The 18849-nt window shown below is 47.4% G+C and overlaps 1 protein-coding gene across 1 annotated transcript in view; it reads left to right on the top strand.

Annotated features, from left to right (window-relative positions):
* The window catches only part of DNAH3 (dynein axonemal heavy chain 3), a 191524-nt gene extending 173166 nt beyond the window's left edge, over positions 1 to 18358 (top strand). The window contains exons 55-61 of the mRNA XM_055136793.1: positions 1271 to 1387; positions 5669 to 5823; positions 6924 to 7091; positions 10832 to 10974; positions 13853 to 14057; positions 15542 to 15679; positions 17984 to 18358. Of these exons, the coding sequence (XP_054992768.1) occupies positions 1271 to 1387; positions 5669 to 5823; positions 6924 to 7091; positions 10832 to 10974; positions 13853 to 14057; positions 15542 to 15679; positions 17984 to 18337 (1280 nt within the window). The 3' untranslated portion in view covers positions 18338 to 18358. The remainder of the gene's footprint in view (positions 1 to 1270; positions 1388 to 5668; positions 5824 to 6923; positions 7092 to 10831; positions 10975 to 13852; positions 14058 to 15541; positions 15680 to 17983) is intronic.
* The last annotated feature ends 491 nt before the right edge of the window (positions 18359 to 18849 follow it).

Raw genomic sequence — 18849 nt, 5'->3', positions numbered from 1 at the left:
ATGTGAATGCTTTAGAGGAAACTAAACCATATGGCGGGGGTCGGTTGCAGAAAAAGAGGCAAACATACATGTACTGTCCAAGCTTGAGGGTCACCTGAGCAGTGGGTTCACGGGCAGGCCATTCATGCCAGACGCTGTCCCCAACCTGGGCTCCCACCGGGTGAAAACTGTGTCAGTTGACAGAGACGTTAGGGACAGTAAGGACACTGTGAACTCAGTCGCCCATGAAGAGCAGGGGTCGGGGGATTTCACAAAGCTGATCCACAGGCATCTCACAGACCCTGAACTGGGCGGACCACTCTCTTCTGGGTGTGATTTTGCCTGCCTGGCTACGCACTCAATAATTTGACCTCGGGGCATATACCCCAACATTGGGATTTTTTTTTTTATTAGGGGGACACTTTCCCACCCCTGAATGCAGGCCTCCCCTACCTGGCGTCCTGTTCATACACTTGGTGTCACTCATTTGGCTCTACTGTGCATTGAAGGCAAGTCAGCCAGTTCTTCCATGAAGAAGAAGAGGGCAATTCTCAAAGCCAACCTTCTTCCTGATGCAACTCCCTAGCTCCTTAGACGTATGCATTGGTGGCTTTGTTTTGGATTTAGGGCGACACCCAGACAGCCAACGCTTACTCCTGGCTCTGTGCTCAAGGATAACTCCTGGTAGTGCTCAGGGGAAAAAGGGTGTGGTGCTGGGAATTGAACTGAGGTCAGTCGCTTGCAAGGCAAGTGCCTGCCTGAACCCTGCACTCTCCCCTCTCTGACCGTTTAGGGTTATTTTTCAGTTCTCTGCTTATCACAGTAGTCCAGGGTGGATGAACAATTCTCACTCCACAATGCCCAGGATCCTCACATCTTCCATAACAAATGGGTGACCCACAAGGAAATTGATTTTAGAATAGCTGTTTGTTCTGAAAGAGTGACTCCTACTCCCCGCCGTGGCAGGAGACGTCAGGGCTAGTTGTTGGCGTGGTGCCCGATACTCGAGGGGCTCCTCAGGGGTGCTTAAAAATTCCACCACCTTGGGGCAGAGCGATAGCACGGCGGGCAGGGCGTTTACCTTGCACACAGCCGACCGGGGTTCGATCCCCGGCAGCCCATATGGTTCCCCCCAGCACCGCCTAGAGTAATTCCTGAGTGCAGAGCCAGGAGTAACCTCTGAGCATTGCTGGTGTGACTCAAAAAGAAAAAATAAATTCCACCACCTTGACCTCTGGGTGGAAATCAGGAGTTATCCGCACTGAAACCTGTAATTCTCTGCTTCTCGCAGGCTGGAATATTCCTTATGAATTCAACGAGTCTGATCTGAGGATCAGTATGCGGCAGATCCAGATGTTTCTGAATGACTACAAGGAAGTGCCCTTCGACGCTCTGACTTACCTGACAGGTATTTATGGGCAAAGCCCTCACCGCTGCCGTGTGGCACACATACCTCGGTGCCCTGCCCCACCCTCCCTCACCTCTGTTCCTATTGACTCACTCATTTCTCTCTACCACAAGCGTGAGCTCCTATTAATGAAGCTCACCAGGGTAAATGTTAAAATAATAATAATAATAACAACAATTTATTTAAAGTAAGATATTATTTCTGTCCCCCAGTGGCTGATAGTCTGCAAAGGAAAAAATGTAAGGAAATAGATGACATCCAATAAGTAATACGTTCAGCAAAAGAAACATTTGTAAAGCAGAAAGGCAGAGCAATGGTTAAATCACAGGGCCCAGGCAGGCGATGAGTATGGAGAATTTTCTGAAGGCAGAGACTGCGATTTGAAGGGTGCATTGGAGTTTTACAAGTTGAAGAAGGAAGGGGAAAGTGGTGCACAGGGGAAGGAAAGAAGGAAGGGAGGTTGGGAGTGAGAAAGGAAGGGAGGGAGGGAGAAAAGGAGGGAGGAAGGAAGAAGAAAGGGTGGGAGGGAGGGAGAAAAGAAGAAAGGAGGGAGAGAGGGAGGAAGGAAGGAGGGAGAAAAGGGAGGAAGGAAGGAAGGAAGGAAGGAAGGAAGGAAGGAAGGAAGGAAGGAAGGAAGGAAGGAAGGAAGGAAGGAAGGAAGGAAGGAAGGAAGGGAGGGAATAAGGGAAGGAGGAAGGAAGGACAGAAGGGAGGAAGGGAGGAAGGAGGGAGGGAGGGAGGAAGGAAGGAAGGAAGGAAGGAAGGAAGGAAGGAAGGAAGGAAGGAAGGAAGGAAGGAAGGAAGGAAGGAAGGGAGGGAGGGAAGAAGGGAAGGAGGAAGGAAGGACAGAAGGGAGGAAGGAAGGAAGGGAAGAAGGGAAGGAGGAAGGAAGGACAGAAGGGAAGAAGGGAGGAAGAAATGGAGGAAGGGAGGAAGGGAGGAAGGGAAGAAGAAAGGAAGGAAGGAGAGAGGGAAATAGGGAGAGAAGAAGAAAGGGTGGGAGGAAGGAAGGAAGGAAGGAAGGAAGGAAGGAAGGAAGGAAGGAAGGAAGGAAGGAAGGAAGGAAGGGGAAGGAAGGAAGAAGGGAGGAAGGAAGGAAGGAAGGAAGGGAGGAAGGAAGGAAGGAAGGAAGGAAGGAAGGAAGGAAGGAAGGAAGGAAGGAAGGAAGGAAGAAGGGAGGAAGGAAGGAAGGAAGGAAGGAAGGAAGGAAGGAAGGAAGGAAGGAAGGAAGGAAGAAGGGAGGAAGGAAGGAAGGAAGGAAGAAGGGAGGAAGGAAGGAAGGAAGGAAGGAAGGAAGGAAGGAAGGAAGGAAGGAAGGAAGGAAGGAAGGAAGGAAGGAAGGAAGGAAGGAAGGAAGGAAGGAAGAAGGGAGGGAGGATGGGAGCTTTTTCTCCTTCAGCTTTTTCTTAGCCCTCTGATGGACACTTAGATACTAATACATAATATACAATAGTGTAAATGTCCAAAAATCATCGGTTTCCCCCAAGGAGCAGGCCCGGTAGCCCGGAGAGAGGAACCAGACCAGAGGTGAGCGAGGTGGATCCCCACAGCTCCAGCTGCAGCTCACTAGACAGAGCCGGCAACAGCGACGCCACACACAAGCTCCTGTCCGCTGTGACTCTAGGCGTTTGTCGGACCCTTTCCCTCACATGTGCAGGCCCTTTGTACACACGATTAGCGCACTGAGTCTTGACGATCCTGATTCCCATGTTAGTGACCCCGTTTCACAGCTGAGAAGACGCGGCTTTCAAACAACGCTTCTCAGCTGCTAGTGATTTTGCCTCCAGGAGACACTTGATCATGTCTGGTGATCCTTGTCTGCGATGGCAGCTCAAGTGAGGTGCTAGGTTAGTAGAGACGAACTAATTAATTAATCCAGTTAATTCATCAATCGGTTAATTAGACTAACTAATTAATTAGTAAGACGAATGTTTTGCATCCTCCAGTGCAAAACACGTGTACCCGCAGTGTAGAACTTTGCAACCCTCAGTGATGGAGAAATCCTGTTGGATAATGATTTTGCTCAGCACAGAAGGTCAGGCAGGCCGTAACCCTCAGGACCTCTACCCCCGGACCCCAGGAGACACACACAGTATGAGCTGGCTGGATCTTTGTGAAAGAACATCTCCAAAGCAGGGAGCCACAGTCCCCCTAAGTCCAGTAGACTTGCCCCCCAACATACACACACACACACACACACACACACACACACACACACACACACACACACTACCACCACCACCAGCAACAACAACAAAGCCTGATACTTAAGGTCTGGAGACATCAACCTTTGGATTCTAGAGAATTTAGTTTCCGATAAAGGCATTTTCTTTGGGGCTCAAATTCTCAACTGGCTTGAACTTCCCCTTAACCCCTTACTTTTCTTTTAACGAACCACCTCATTCCTCCTCCGAAACATTTAAACCTCTCTAAGGAAGGATCGGGCGATGAGGGACTTCCTGTCCTGACTTGGATCACACTTCCTGTTTCCCGCCTCTTGCTGTTCCTGGACGGGTCAGAACGAGCGATGAACTTCTGCTTCAGAAGAGCGCTTGAGTGTGCGTGCGTGCACGCTCATACCCTCACACGAGCACGTGCACACCCGAGTGTGTGTTCCCCCAAACCCCAAATCATGTGGCACTGGCATACTGTCATAGTGCGGGTTCTGGATGAGGCAGAGAGAGGTTGTGGTGAGGTCGATTCATCCTACCTCTTTTTTGTAGAAATCTGAGTGTAGAAAGGCCGGAGAGATCATAGGGCAGGTAAGGTGCTTGCTTTGCCTGTGGCTGACCCTACTTCAATCCCTGACAGCCTGTGTGGTCCCCTAGGCCGCTTCTAGGAGACCCCTGAGTGAAGCACCGGGAGTAAACCCTGAGCACCGCCAAGCGTGCCCCTCACCCCCAACTAATACAAGAAATCTGAGTGTAGAAACTTGTGTCTCAGAAACTGATGTCCGTGATGAGTATGGGCAAGCTGTATCCTGAACCAGAATGTGGATCAGGATCATCTCAGTTTGCCAACATATATTTATTTGTAATCACTATGTTAATTGAAAACTTCCTGTGTATTCATTATTGTACCAAAGTAACATTTTATTAATGATGAATAAGCATTATTAATCATAACCGTTAAGGCAGGTATTGCAATCATCTCCACTTTTTTTGGTTGTTTCGGCTTTTAGACCACACCTGACTGTGCTCAGGGATCACTCCCGGCAGTGATTGGGGGACCCTATGTGGTCCGGGGATCAAACCCAGGTCTGCTGCGTGTAAGACAAGCGTCCTACCTGCCGTATGAATTCATGATGACCTTCCCTGGGCTCAGTTGTCTCCCTCATTGTCCCCAGGGAAATGTAACTACAGAGGCAGTGGCTGATGATAAAGACACTCTGTCCCAATTATCTCCACTTTTTTTTATTTTCTAATGAGAAACCGTCATTAAATGTTGTAAGGTGGGCCTGGAGATAGTGCAGATATAAGGCACTTGCCTTGCATGTGGTCATGCTAAATCCTTGGCATGTAATCTCCGAGCACCACAGGAATGAGCACAGAGCCAGGAGTAAGCTCTGAGCAGAGCCTGAGTGACCCAACACCTACCCGCCCACACTGTCATCCCATTGCTCATCGATTTGTTCGAGTGGGCACCAGTAACGTCTCTCATTGAGAGAGTTATTGTTATTGTGTTTGGCATATCCAATACGCACAGGTAGCTTGCCAGGCTCTCCGAGAGGGGCGGAGGAATCAAACACAGGTCGGCCACGTGAAAGGCAAATGCCCAACCTCTGTGCTATCGCTCCAGCCTCCCCCCCCACCCACAAAATAAAAGTAATATTGCAGGGTAGAACATAGAAATTGGTTAGACAGGGGCAGCTGGGATTGGAAGCCATGACTGTCTCATGCCAAAATTCTTGCCCTAAACCACATGTCCATAAATACCTTTTACATGTAACATCAACAAACACACACACACACATACACACACACACACACACACACACACACAGTGTCTGGAAGATGCCTACATGTCAGGAGTTACCTTGGTGGTGCTCTTAGTTTGTCTCCCCCTCCCCCAGCCATGGTTGAGCTCTGTTTTCTAATTTCTAATATAGTTCACATGTATTATTTCTGTAGCAACCGTGATACCCAAAAGGTCTGGTCTCATCCCAAGCTGAGCGTGGTGGTTTCAGCAGCCTGTGTCTCGGCAGAGCTGCTTAGCTAGAAGAATCCTGTTTCAGGTTAGAAACCAAATTCATAACGACTTTCTCTTCCTCATTATCCCCAGGGGAATGTAACTACGGAGGCAGAGTGACCGATGACAAAGACAGGCGTCTCCTGCTGTCTCTTCTGTCCACGTTCTACTGCAAGGAAATAGAGCAGGACAATTACTACCTCGCTCCTGGGGACATTTACTACGTCCCTCCTCATGGCCCCTACCAGGTGAGGGGCGGGGAAGGGGACCTCCTCTTCCCCCCTACAGGGACTTGGCGGTCTCCTTACAGCCAGGGGCTGCAGTGTCCAAGGATGGGTGGGAGAAGGCTCGGGCTTACGGACAAAAGCAGTTTTTAATATTTCAAAAAGCCTGCAGGAGGGACCTGGTGACTGTGTAATGAATGCTGGGTCTTTGGGAGACAGAAAAAGGAAGGGTCATTAGTGTGACGTCCCAACAGTGAACCAGCTAGAAATTGCTAACAAAGAGTCAGCAGTCGGCAGAAGAAGAGGGACAGGAAAGACGTGTGGGAAAAGAAGAAAGGGAAGAAGAAAACAAGAAGTCAAGGGAGCTTTGGAGCTGGAGTGATAGTACAGCGGGTAGGGCGTTTGCCTTGCACATGGCCAACCCAGGTACGATTCCCAGCATCCCACATGGTCCCCCGAGCACTGCCGGAATAATTCCTGAGTGCAAAGCCAGGAGTAAATCCTGTGCACAGCAGGGTGTGATCCAAAAGGCAATAAATACATAAATAAATAAATAAATAAAAATAAATTTAAAAATTAAGTCCAGGGAGCATGAATTTGGATTTGAGCATGTTACATGCCAGGGCCTTATTTTCTTAGAACCTCATTTATCTTCTCATGGACGGATAAGGGCACTGGGGCTTCCGGTGACTAGCTCATGGTGACACCGTTTGTCAGAGTTGGGATCTAAGCTCATTTCTGTCCAACTCCAAAGTCAAAACAGTGGAGAGAGGAAGCCAGGGGTGGGAGGGGTGGTACTGTGTGCTTCTGACTTCATAATCATTTTTCCAAAAATTGTGTGCGGAAGAAAAGCTTGGAATATGTCTGCCAAGAGCGTGAGCAGGCTTATGAGCATGTGTGCATGTGCATGTATGTGAGTGCATGGGTGCATGTGTGCGTGTTTGAATGTGTGTGCATGTGTATGTGTGCATGCACGTGCATGCATGTGTGTGTGTGTGTGCATGCGCATGTGTGTGGCTTATGTGGAGCTGTAGACTAATTCCTGTGTCCGATCTGGCCAAGCCTGGAGAGATCTGAGGACTCTGTGACCCTAATTATACGTCCACTGGTGCTTTTCTTTCCAGTCATATGTTGATTATCTCAGGAACCTGCCCATCTCTGCCCACCCAGAAGTCTTCGGCCTCCACGAAAATGCCGATATCACCAAGGACAACCAGGAAACCAACCAGCTGTTTCAAGGGGTGCTGCTGACCCTCCCGAGAAAGTCGGGGGGGAGTGGCAAGTCCTCTCAGGTAACCTGACTCGGGGCTAGAGAAGTGACTCGGTTTCCCAGTCTGTTTCCTATGGAGTGGGCACATGGGATTCTGGTGGTGACCAGGAAAGCAGATGCCCATGGGGACAGGGCAGATCCCTGTGATGGGAAGCAGGTGCTTTGGTGTGAAGTGCTAAAACCTTCACGCTAAAGCTGGAAGAGCACCTGCATTTCCAAAGTGTTGGTTAGCCTGTGTCACCTGCATTTCCAAAGTGTTGGTTAGCCTGTGTCTGCCTCGTCGGATTTGTTGCTGTCCCCACATATTATCTCAACCCCGTTTATATACATTTTGTTTTCATTTTTTTGGGGGGAGGTGAGGGCCATGCCTGGCAGTGCTCAGGGGTTACTCCCAGCGTAGGTACTGGTAGTGGCACGCAGAGGACCGTGCAGTGCTGGCGATGCAAGTTGGGCCTCCTGCATGCAGACCAGGTGCTCTCACCAGTTCTGTGACATCGCTCCAGCCCCTCCATGTACATGCTCTTTTTTTATTTGCACACTTAAAAAATCATATTAATTTATTTCAGCAATCAAACTAGTGTGTCTCCTTATTCATTTATTTGGGTTTTTAGATCATCCCCAGAGATTTTCCAGGGCTTACTCCTGGCTCAGTTCTGACAGCCCACTCCTGGCTATGCTCGGGGCACCCTAGGGGGCTCCAGTAGAACTAGGTCAGCTACGTGAAAGGCAAACACCTTAGCTCCTCCACTATCACTCGAGCCCCGAGTTTTAAAACTAATTTTCTTTCGCTTAAAGTTATCTGAAAAAAAAGGGTTGGAGCTAGTACAGGGGAAAGTGCTTGCCTTGCAAATGGTGGACCCTAGTTTGACGTGGGTCCACATCGGAGCACCATAAAGAGTGATCCCTGATGGGGCTAGAGCAATAGCATAGTGGGTAGGGCATTTGCCTTGCATGTGGCCGACCCGGGTTCGATTCCCAGCATCCCATATCGTCCCCCGAGCACTGCCAGGAATATTTCCTGAGTGCAGAGCCAGGAGTAACCCCGGTGCATCACTGGGTGTGACCCAAAAGGAAAAAAAATAATGAAAAGAGTGATCCCTGAGTAGAGAATCAGGAGAGGCCCTGAGCGTAGCCGGGTGTGACTCAAACCCTCCCCCCTGCCCTAAGAAGACTGCGCAGCACTACAATAAATGTGAACCGACAATCTCTCCATAAGTTCAGGAGAACCACAAAAAGGAAACTGAAAGCTAACCACTTCTTAGGTTCTCTCCAGAGCCTGCTGGCCAAAGGGGGCCGCAGCTGCGTCTGTTACGGAGCGTTTAACGAGCACTGACTCGAGACTCTCCTTCAGAGGAAAGAAAGGGGAGAAGGGGCCCCAGCTGGAAGAGTGACTTTCTCGCCACCTGCCCCAGCATATGTGCTTTGTGTCCCAGATGGTTCTGGGTGCCTCGGGTGGCCGGCTGCTCGGACCCGGTCTGTCCATCTCAGGTCAGAGGAGGGCAAAATAGTCTCTCTGAGGAAGTGACCCTCTTCCAGGCCTTTGTAAACTCGAAGGCCCGGCCAGCCGCCCGCGCCTCCGAAGCCAGGTGCCTACTGCCTCCCGTTCCCGTCTCCAGCTCTCAAACTCCTCCATCCTCGCCCCCTCTCAGATGGAGATCTTGTGTATTTGGTTTTCGAAATTTGGTTGCTAGTTCCAGAAGCGGTAGTAGGTGTGAGCGGTTGATGTGCCTGGCCCAGCCTTGGCCATTCCCCTCACAGTGGGAAGAAGTCTTGGCTCCTCTCTCCCAGAACCAGCGAATGGCAGCTCTGGTCTTCCTCACCCAAGCTGTACCCCCCTAGTTCCTTAAGGCCCCTCCTACTTGGACATTTGGCTTTTTCATGGAGGCTCAATGCCCTGGGTTTTGGTTTTTGTTTTCACTTCCTTTTTTTTTTGTATATTCTTCATCATAATCATCATCATCATCATCATCATCATCATCATCATCATCATCCCGTTGATCGTTGAATTTCTCGAGTGGTCTCAGTAATGTCTCCATTCGTCCTAGCCCTGAGATTTTAGAAGCCTCATCGTTTCCAATGGTGCTGCATTGGAGGCTCTTTCAGGGTCAGGGGAGTGAGACCCATCATTTTTGCATATTAATTTTTTAAAATTGAGTCACTGTGAGATTAGAGCATTACAAAACTGTTCATGATTGGGTCTCAGTCATACAATGTTCCATTCCCCCATCCCCCTCCACCAGGTACATTTCCCAGCACCAATGTCCCCAGTTTCCCTCTCGTCCCCTGAAGTCACTCCCCTCCCCAGCCTGCCTCTATGGCAGGAACCTCTCCTCTCTCTCTCTCTCTCTCTCTCTCTCTCTCTCTCTCTCTCTCTCACTCCCTCCCTCTCTCTCTCTCTTCTCTCTCTCTCTCTCTCTCTCTCTCTCTCTCTCTCTCATTCTAGGCAGTATGGTTTGCAATACAGATGCTGTAAGGATATCATGTCTATCCCTTCACCTACTTTCAACACTCAGTTCTTGTCCAGAGTGATCATTTTCTACTAATGTTGTCATAATGGGTTTTTCTTGCTCAGTGCGTCTCTGCCCCTGGCACTAAAGGTACTTCACTATACTTGAAGCTCGTCCTAAGGGCTTGTCTGGGAGAATCCTGCTCCCAGGATTCTCACTCTCGGGAGGTCCTTAACATAGGAATTCTGCAGGCCTCAGGGCTAACCTCAGGTTACCCAGCTAACCAACCAAGGTGGGAGGGCATTACTCAGCCTTTTCATTTTTCTTTCTTTTATATTTTTCTTTTCTTTTTTTCCATTGAATCATCATGACATACACAGTTACAAAGTTGTTCGTGATTGGGTTTCAGCCTTGCAATGTTCCAACACTGTCCCTCCACCAGTGTACATTTCCCACCACCCTAGTTTTTCCCTCCTCTCCCCTCCCCCACCACCTGCCTATGGCAGGCACATTCCCCACCCCATCCCCACCCCTTATTTTAGGCAATACGGTAGTATGGTTCGCAATACAAGTGCTGAGAGGTTATCATGTTTGTCCCTTTACCTCCTTTCAGCTCTTGTCCAGAGTGATCATCTCCAACTATCATTGTCACAGTGGTCCCTTCTCTATTCTAACTGCCCTTCCCCCCCTCACCCACCTGCCACCACTTGTGGAAACTTCCTCTTGACCCTTATTTCTACATCCTTGGGTAGGCATCTCATACTATATTCTCATACTGTCTCATACTATCTATGTGTTTTATAGTCCACAAACGAGTGCAATCATTCTATGTCTGTCCCTCTCTCTCTCTCTGACTCCTTTCACTCAGCATGGTATTTTCCATGTCCATCATGCATTCACCAGGAAAAACAAAGTCATGAAATTTGCTTGCAAATGAATGGACATGGAGAGTCTCATGCCTTGTCACTCTCTAACGCTGAGTGATGTGCTTCCCAATGGGGCCAAGGGAGGAAGGGTGAGGGTACAAGTGTTGGGGGTGGGGCGGGAGGAGCAGCAGCTCATTTCTTATTCAGAAAGAATTGGTTTCTACATAGGATTCTCAGAAGGTCCAACAACAGACAGTGTTTACAAAATGTTCAGGGCTGGAACCGTGGCTCAGCAGCAAAGCACTGACCTTGCCCTGAAATGGATTCTCTGCAACACACATACACACACACACACACCAAGAAAGAAGACAAATGCTCTCCACCTCAAAATTCCCCAGCCAAAGCCTCTCCCTTGTCTTCTCATTCACCTCTGCTGCTTGCTTTTTAAGGAAGTGGTTGAGGAACTAGCCCAGGACATACTCTCCAAACTTCCTACCAACTTTGACCTGGAAGCGGTTATGCTTATGTACCCGGTGGTCTATGAGGAATCCATGAACACAGTCCTGAGGCAGGAGCTCATCAGATTCAACAGGTGGGTCAGGTGGGCTTATTATTGTTAGTCAGAGACGGGAGTCTGAGGGGGCTGTATCTCCTGGACAGCAACAGAGATGGACACCCACTAAGGATTTGCTACACAGAAGAGGTGGTCTGCCCCAGCAGTATGTATACGTCCAGAGTTAAGTTATTCCTCCTGTTTCTTCTGTCACCTGCCATCCATAAGATGAGGTGATAACACCACCCACAGAATAAGAGTAATCATTAGAGTCCATTTTTATTGAGTCTTTGCTTAGTATCAGATATGATTCCAAGCACTGAACATCAATCCCAACTCCTTTGGAATATGAAGTTAGTAATCCTGTGGTTATACTTGTACAGATGATAAATTTTGGACCTAGGCGGGGTCAGTAGCTTTCACGTGGTCATACAGATACTTTGTGGCAGAATAGAGTGAACCCTGGTTGTTTGATTTCAGAACCTATGCAACCTGTGCAGCGTAGCCATGATGCAAGTCAGGATAAATGTAGAAAGGGGTGAGACGTTCATTCTGTTACTTCTGTCTACCACAGAGGCAGGGAAGGAGTGTTGTGATTGGTCCTCTCTCCTCCTCACTTCCTCTGTTATTATAGCACAGAACCCTGTGGGATCATCTAGATTTGACGTCTAAATAACAAAGCCTTCTCAGAGACCATGTAGGCCAGATGAGGAAACTCCTTGCTTTGCCTCCAAGTTCAAGGCTCCTTCTGCTGCCAGAAACCTGATTCTCCTTTTGCCTCACAGTTCACTGCTCAGCGTTAGGGCAACCCCTGTGTCTGAACGACAAGAATGCTGAAGAACCTCATCCATGGGATCCTTGGCTTCCCTAGTCTTAGAGTTACTCGCTAGACACTTGGCCACATGGTGACCAAGCAAAGACTGGGGTGTTAACCTAGATGTGGTACTACTATTGAGTCAGATACCTTGGTCCTTGGGCTGGAGCGATAGCACAGCGGATAGGGCGTTTGCCTTGCACGCAGCCGACCAGGTTGGATTCCTCTCTTGGAGAGCCCAGCAAGCTACCCAGAGTATCTCGCCCGCACAGCAGAGCCTGGCAAGCTACCCGTGGCATATTCAATATGCCGAAAACAGTAACAAGTCTCATAATGGAGACATTACCGGTGCCCACTCGAGCAAGTCGATGAGCAATGGGATGACAGTGATACAGTAACAGTGATCTTGGTCCTTTTTTTTTTTATTATCCAGATATGAGGTCTAATGGCTTTCCTCCTCTGTTAATAATTCCCCCACCCCACGATGGTTACTACAGGTAACTATGGTCATTCCAAGGTCCTTCACGATCCTTTACCTGTAGCTGTTGAATTATGAGATAACAAGTCAGCAGTAATCTTATTTTCCAGTGGCAGTCAAGATTAGTCACCACATACTAAGTGGTCCCACATACTCCTCTCTGCACTGTATATCCATACCTGTGTCTATGTATCTATCTAGAGAGATATTTTTCCTTTTCTTTAATTTTTTTACCCCATGGTATGAAGAGCCCCAGTGAGTTGAAGGAAGCTCAGCTTCTAATTCAGTAGGACCATCTTTATGCCTTCTGGGGCAAATGTTCCTTCCTGGGGGCCTATAAACCTTGATACTAGGAGAGTTTATAGTTGTATATGAAAGAAAACATGTGCAAGTAGGTCATCAGGTTAATAAAGGTCCATGTCTGTCCCTCAATGTTAGCAATGCCCCTTGACTCTTTTTTTTATTTTTTTGATTTTTGGGTCACACCCGGCGATGCACAGGGGTTACTCCTGGCTCTGCACTCAGGAATTACTCCTGGCGGTGCTCAGGGGACCATATGGGATGCTGGGAATCGAACCCGGGTCAGCCGCGTGCAAGGCAAATGCTCTCCCCGCTGTGCTATTGCTCCAGCCCCGCCCTTCACTCTTCTGCTAAACACATACAGCAAATATTTAGACTTTAAATTTCTCATCAGATGAGTTTAGGGGTTAGATACTCAGCAGTCCCTTTTTGCTTTTAATCATTCTTGTGTCCGTTTTACTGGAATTCCTTAAGTCTCTGGAGATGACATTTTCTCTGTGGTGTCATATTCTTTGGCACTCGCAGGTGAATTCCTGAAGGGCTTGGCTAGATGTGCCTTTGCTCCAGTATCCTCTCACAGTCCACAAACAGAACAACCTTGGCAGTGCGGATCAAAAATCTTAAAACTGCACATTGCACTTTGACCTAGAAATCCTCCTTTTAGTAAGAAAATTATAAAAAAAAATTTCTCTAAAGATTGGCATGGATGGATGTTCCACCGAGTCACAATAATAAGCTAGAAGTTATGTTTCATCAATAGGGAATACGTAAATATAACATTGCAGTTATGAAAAGAGAGGATTTGGGTCTCTAATGAATTGGAGTATACATGTTGCCGATGTACTGAGAGAAAAACAGACTATAAAAATATATTACAGTATGTGATTGAAAAGGTTTACGTATAGAAAAATCAGAAAATATTTTCAAAATTATTTACAGGTGATGAGATCACGAGTGATTGATATTATTTTTGTCTTTGTAACTTTCCTACTTAGAATATAAATTAATTTTCTAACCTTTTAAAAGAATAGGTGGGGGCCGGAGCGATAGCACAGCGGGGAGGGTGTTTGCCTTGCACGCGGCCGACCTGGGTTTGATCCCTGGCATCCCATATGGTCCCCCCCAGGCACCGCCAGGGGTAATTCCTGAGTGCAGAGCCAGGAGTAACCCCTGAGCATCACTGGGTGTGACCCAAAAAGAAGAAAAAAAAGAATAGGTGGGGAGTGGAAGGGAAGAGAAGTGGTCAAAATAAAAGGAGACCCAGAATCAGTGTAGTGGGGGTGACCCTGAGAAAGCCAGATTGAACTGTTTGTTTGCTCTTACAGGCTGACCGAAGTGGTTCGCAAAAGCCTCATCAATCTTGGCCGGGCCATCAAAGGGCAGGTCCTGATGTCCTCAGAGCTGGAGGATGTCTTCAGTAGCATGATCATGGGCAAAGTGCCAGGCATGTGGATGTCCAAGTCCTACCCATCTCTCAAGCCCCTCGGGGGCTACGTGGCTGACCTACTGGCACGCCTGGCCTTCTTCCAGGTATTGGGAATCAGGGAAGCGGGGTGGTACCTGGAATGCTCACTCAGGTGGAGAGGAAATCCTGAACTGACAGATGAGACTCAGAGGGAGCGGGCACGGGGCCAGGCAGTATCCTGGACTTAGGATTCCCTTAGGATTTCCTCTTCCCCGAACTGAGGTCAGAAGGAACACAGAAGCAGGAATAAGAATTCAAGTCACACTGTTGGCTCATGGCCTTATTTGGCTACTAGATATATTTGGTTTGATTCCTTTGGCAATTAAGCTTGTTCTGAGCTTGCATGTAACACTGAATTATTTATTACACATAAAAATCTAGGCTTGCCCCCCTTTTTTTTTTAACTAGGAGAACCCTAGATGATGGATGTGCATGCCTGCACGGCAACCATCCTGGGAGTGAGTGACTTGCTCCCTGCACTGTAGACAAGTCACATGTTTTCGTTGCACAGCCCCATGCTGATGTCAGCTTGTACCTGTGCTTTTGTTTGGTTAGGGTTCACATCCAGCAGTGCTCAGGGGTTGCTCCTGGGTCTGCACTCAGGAATCACTGCTGGCGGTTTTGGGGGACCATATGGAGTACTGGGGATCGTACCCAGGTGGAACACATTCAAGGCAAGCGCCTGACCTGCTGTACTATTGCTCTGACCCAATGTGCTTTTTTTTTTTAAAGTAATATTTTTACTTCTATTTCATAGGTGGGGCTGGAGCAACAGCACAGGGGGTAGGGCGTTTGCCTTGCACACAGCCGACCCGGGTTCAATTCTTCTGCCCCTCTCAGAGAGACCAGCAAGCTACCCAGAGTATCTCGCCCACACGGCAGAACCTGGCAAGCTACCTGTGGCGCAGTCAATATGTCAAAAACAGTAACAGCAAGTCTCACAATGGAGATGTTACTGGTGCCCACGCGAGCAAATCGATGAGCAATGGGATGACAGTGATACAGTGATACAGTGATATAGTGATTTCATAGGTGAAAACTATAAGCTAAAGCAAGAGGTTAGCCTACCTCAAGATAATTTTTTTATGATTTTTTTTTTTTTGCCACACCAGGCAGTGCTCAGGGGTTACTTCTGGCTCTGTGCTCAGAGATCACTCCTGGAGGCCTTAGGGACCATATGGGGTGTCAGGAATTGAATCTGAGCCAGCCACATGCAAAGCAAATACCCTACCTGCTGTACCATTGCTCCAGCCCCCTCAAGAAGAATTTTTTGTTTTGCTTTTTGTTTTGTTTGGGGGCCATATTTGGAGATGCTCTAAGCATACTCCTGGCTCTGTGCTCAGGGCTTACTCTTGGTCGGGGCAGCAGGTCATATGCAGGGCCCTGGATCAAACTTGGGTCAGTTGCATCCAAGGCAAATAAATGCCTTACCCACTATTTCTCTGGTGCTGAGAGCATTTTTATGAGACTTATTTCTTTTACCTGTCTTGGATTGAACTATCTTTGATGTGATGTTGATTGTGGATTTTTTATTTCCACCACTCTCCAGGAATGGATTGACCACGGGCCTCCTGAGGTCTTCTGGATCTCTGGATTTTACTTCACACAGTCTTTTTTGACTGGTGTGTCTCAGAATTACTCCCGGAAGTACACCATCCCCATCGACCACATCGGATTTGAGTTTGAGGTAGGGGTACCTTGGGTCAGGCCCGCCACAAGGGCCATCAGAGATATCAGTGTTGCCCATTTCTTTCTGAGTTCAAACATTTGGATGTGTTGAGGCCTGGATGCTTTAGAAATGACAAAAAATGTTCTATTGATCATGTCTTAAAGTAGCTCTAAATTATTATTATTATTTTTTTTTTGCTTTTTGGGTCACACCCAGTGATGCTCAGGGGTTACTCCTGGCTTTGCACTCAGGAATTACTCCTGGCAGTGCTTGGGGGACCATATGGGATGCCGGGGATCGAACCCGGGTCGGCCGCGTGCAAGGCAAACGCCCTACCCGCTGTGCTATCGCTCCGGCCCCGCTAAATTATTATTGACAGATTCATAGGATTCCCAAAGCTTTATCTCTATATATCAAGAAAAATTTCCAAAGGAAAACCGCCACTTTTTTAGCAAGAAAAATGAAAGTCATGCATACACTGCCTGTTGAAGATGGTAGACTTTTCATTTTATTTATTTATTTATTTATTTATTTATTTTGCTTTTTGGGTCCCACCTGGCGATGCACAAGGGTTACTCCTGGCTTTGTACTCAGGAATTACTCCTGGCAGTGCTCAGGGGACCAGATGGTATGCTGGGAATCAAACCCAGGTTGGCCGTGTGCAAGACAAACTGTACTATCTCTCCAGCACCCTGGACTCTTCGTTTTAGTAAATGAAGTCAAAAGGGTCAGGAGAATCACTTTATCCGTATATGGAAAGAAGTATGATAGACTGTTATGTAAAACACCGAAGAATTTAAAATTTAAAGTGATCATCTAGAGCAGACTGCAAATTGGTTGCCTTAGGTTTTTTTGTTTTTGTTTTTGTTTTGTTTTTTTGCTTTTTGGGTCACACCTGGCGATGCACAGGGGCTACTCCTGGCTCTGCACTCAGGAATCACCCCTGGCCATGCTCAGGGGACCATATGGGATGCTGGGATTTGAACCCGGGTCGGCCGTGTGCAAGGCAAACGCCCTACCCGCTGTGCTATCTCTCCAGCCCCGGTTGCCTTAGGTTTTAATTTAGTTTATGAATGAACTTAAGTTGATGGGCCTTTGAAGATATTGTTAAGCAAAAATTAATACAATAAGAAAAGAATTGAGATAACAGTTGGGAAGAAAAGCAGACCTATTCTTCTTCGTGGAAATGATGATGTGCCTAGAAATACAAGGAAACAAAAAGAAACACCTAGCAAGATAAATAGAAGGATTTGTAGTATGATTGGATATAAGTCACTATAAAAATTATTAGTCTTTTCTAATTTTAGAAATAAGTACTTAGAGTTGAATTGGGAAAAAAAAACATTCTGTTCACATAAACAAAAATTAATCATGAAGGGCTGGAGCGATAGCACAACGGGTAGGGCGTTTGCCTTGTACGTGGCCGAGCCGGGTTCGATTCCCAGCATCTCATATGGTCTCCTGACCACTGCTGGGGTAATTCCTGAGTGCAGAGCCAGGAGTAACCCATCTGTATCGCCGGGTGTGACCCAAAAAGCAAAAAAAAAAAAAAAAAATCATGAAAATGATTTTAAATAGATCATGTACATTGGCCCACCACAATCTCCTCCCTCCTCCACCTCCCCCCCCCCCCCGCATGACTCCCCTACACCTGATCCATTTTCTACATTTACCTGAAGATTAAGTCTAACATCTCTGAATTTAAACTGTGATGGGCTGAACTGGTTTATATCAGCTTGCCAGGACCAGTTGGAGCTAGTTACCAGCAGGCAACCTGAAATTGATCACAGTAGACATTTTCACACACTCAAAATTGACAAAAACTACTGATCAAGACCTTGTTTCTCCTTGCACTGTACTGTTGTTGTTTATTTTTTTTTGGTTTTATTTATTTTATTTTTTAATGAATCACCATGAGGTCCAGTTGCAGACTTACAAATTTTTGTGCTTATATTTCAGTCATACAATAATCAAGTTACTGTTTTTTTAAATTAGTTAATCCTTTACTTAAAAAAAAAAATGGATCCAGGTCTCAAAAGGGAAAGGATTATGCAAAGCCACCAAGCTAGTTGTAATTCACGTGGCATCCTGACTCCTACTTTAGTGCTTTCTCCAAGTTCATCTTATATTAGGGCAGAACACTCACTCGGAAGCAAACCTGACCTGTGCTTGACCGGCAGAAATATTTTCACAGAAGCAGCGTGGGTCCTGGAAGATGCATACTGAGAAGAGAATATAGGCAGATCGTACTTTTCCCATCTCTCAGCACTGCCCCGTGTAGGAAACGGGAGGAAATGAGACTCACAGCTTCCTGTCTTTCAGGTAACCGCACAGGAAATAACAATGGAGAGTCACCCGGAAGACGGGGCCTACGTAAAAGGACTCTTCTTGGAAGGTGCTCGCTGGGACAGGGTAACTATGCAGATTGAGGAATCTTTCCCCAAAATCCTCTATGACTCTTTGCCCATCATTTGGCTGAAGCCCGGGGAAAGTTCCACATTCGTTCATGAGAACATTTATTTGTGTCCAGTCTACAAAACCAGTGCCCGCAGAGGCATCCTGTCCACCACGGGCCACTCCACCAATTACGTTCTCTCCATTGAGCTCCCCACGGACAGGGCCCAGAAGCACTGGATAAACCGGGGGGTAGCCTCGCTGTGCCAGCTGGATGACTAACGGAAAATAAAAGGCATCCTATTGTTGCCCACAACCTAGCTTTCTTTGGTTCCTTTTGGGGGCCTCACTGAGTAGTGCTCCGGGAGCTGTGATCACCAGGGATTATGCCTGAGGCTTCTGCAGGCAAAGCATGTCCTGCCGCTTCAAGCTCAGAGTCTGCTCCTAGCTTTCCTGACCGTCACACGGTGTGGTGATAATGATGGAGAGAGTGGTAACATACATCAGAAGTCACTTTCTATGAGCCAGGGATATCGGAGCAGCCCTATATGGTAGTTGTGATTATTCTTGCCTTATGGATATAGAAAGCATGACACAGAGACTAAGTCAGCTACTAAAAAAAAAGTAGTCTGATTCAAACACAGGCTGTGGGATTCTCTAGCCAGGACTTGTAACTGTTTGCTAACTTCCCTTATGGTTATGTTCCTTCTCTTCTTCTCTTTAAATTGTCACTGATTTTCAGTTGTTTCTTTTAGTCTGTCTGCATGAGCTAATATCAAGAACCTGAGACTCAA

Source organism: Sorex araneus, chromosome 4 (genome assembly GCF_027595985.1).
Source record: "Sorex araneus isolate mSorAra2 chromosome 4, mSorAra2.pri, whole genome shotgun sequence".
Classification (NCBI taxonomy): domain Eukaryota; kingdom Metazoa; phylum Chordata; class Mammalia; order Eulipotyphla; family Soricidae; genus Sorex; species Sorex araneus.
The sequence above is the reverse complement of the archived record's forward strand: the minus strand, read 5'-3'. Positions and strand labels throughout refer to the sequence as shown.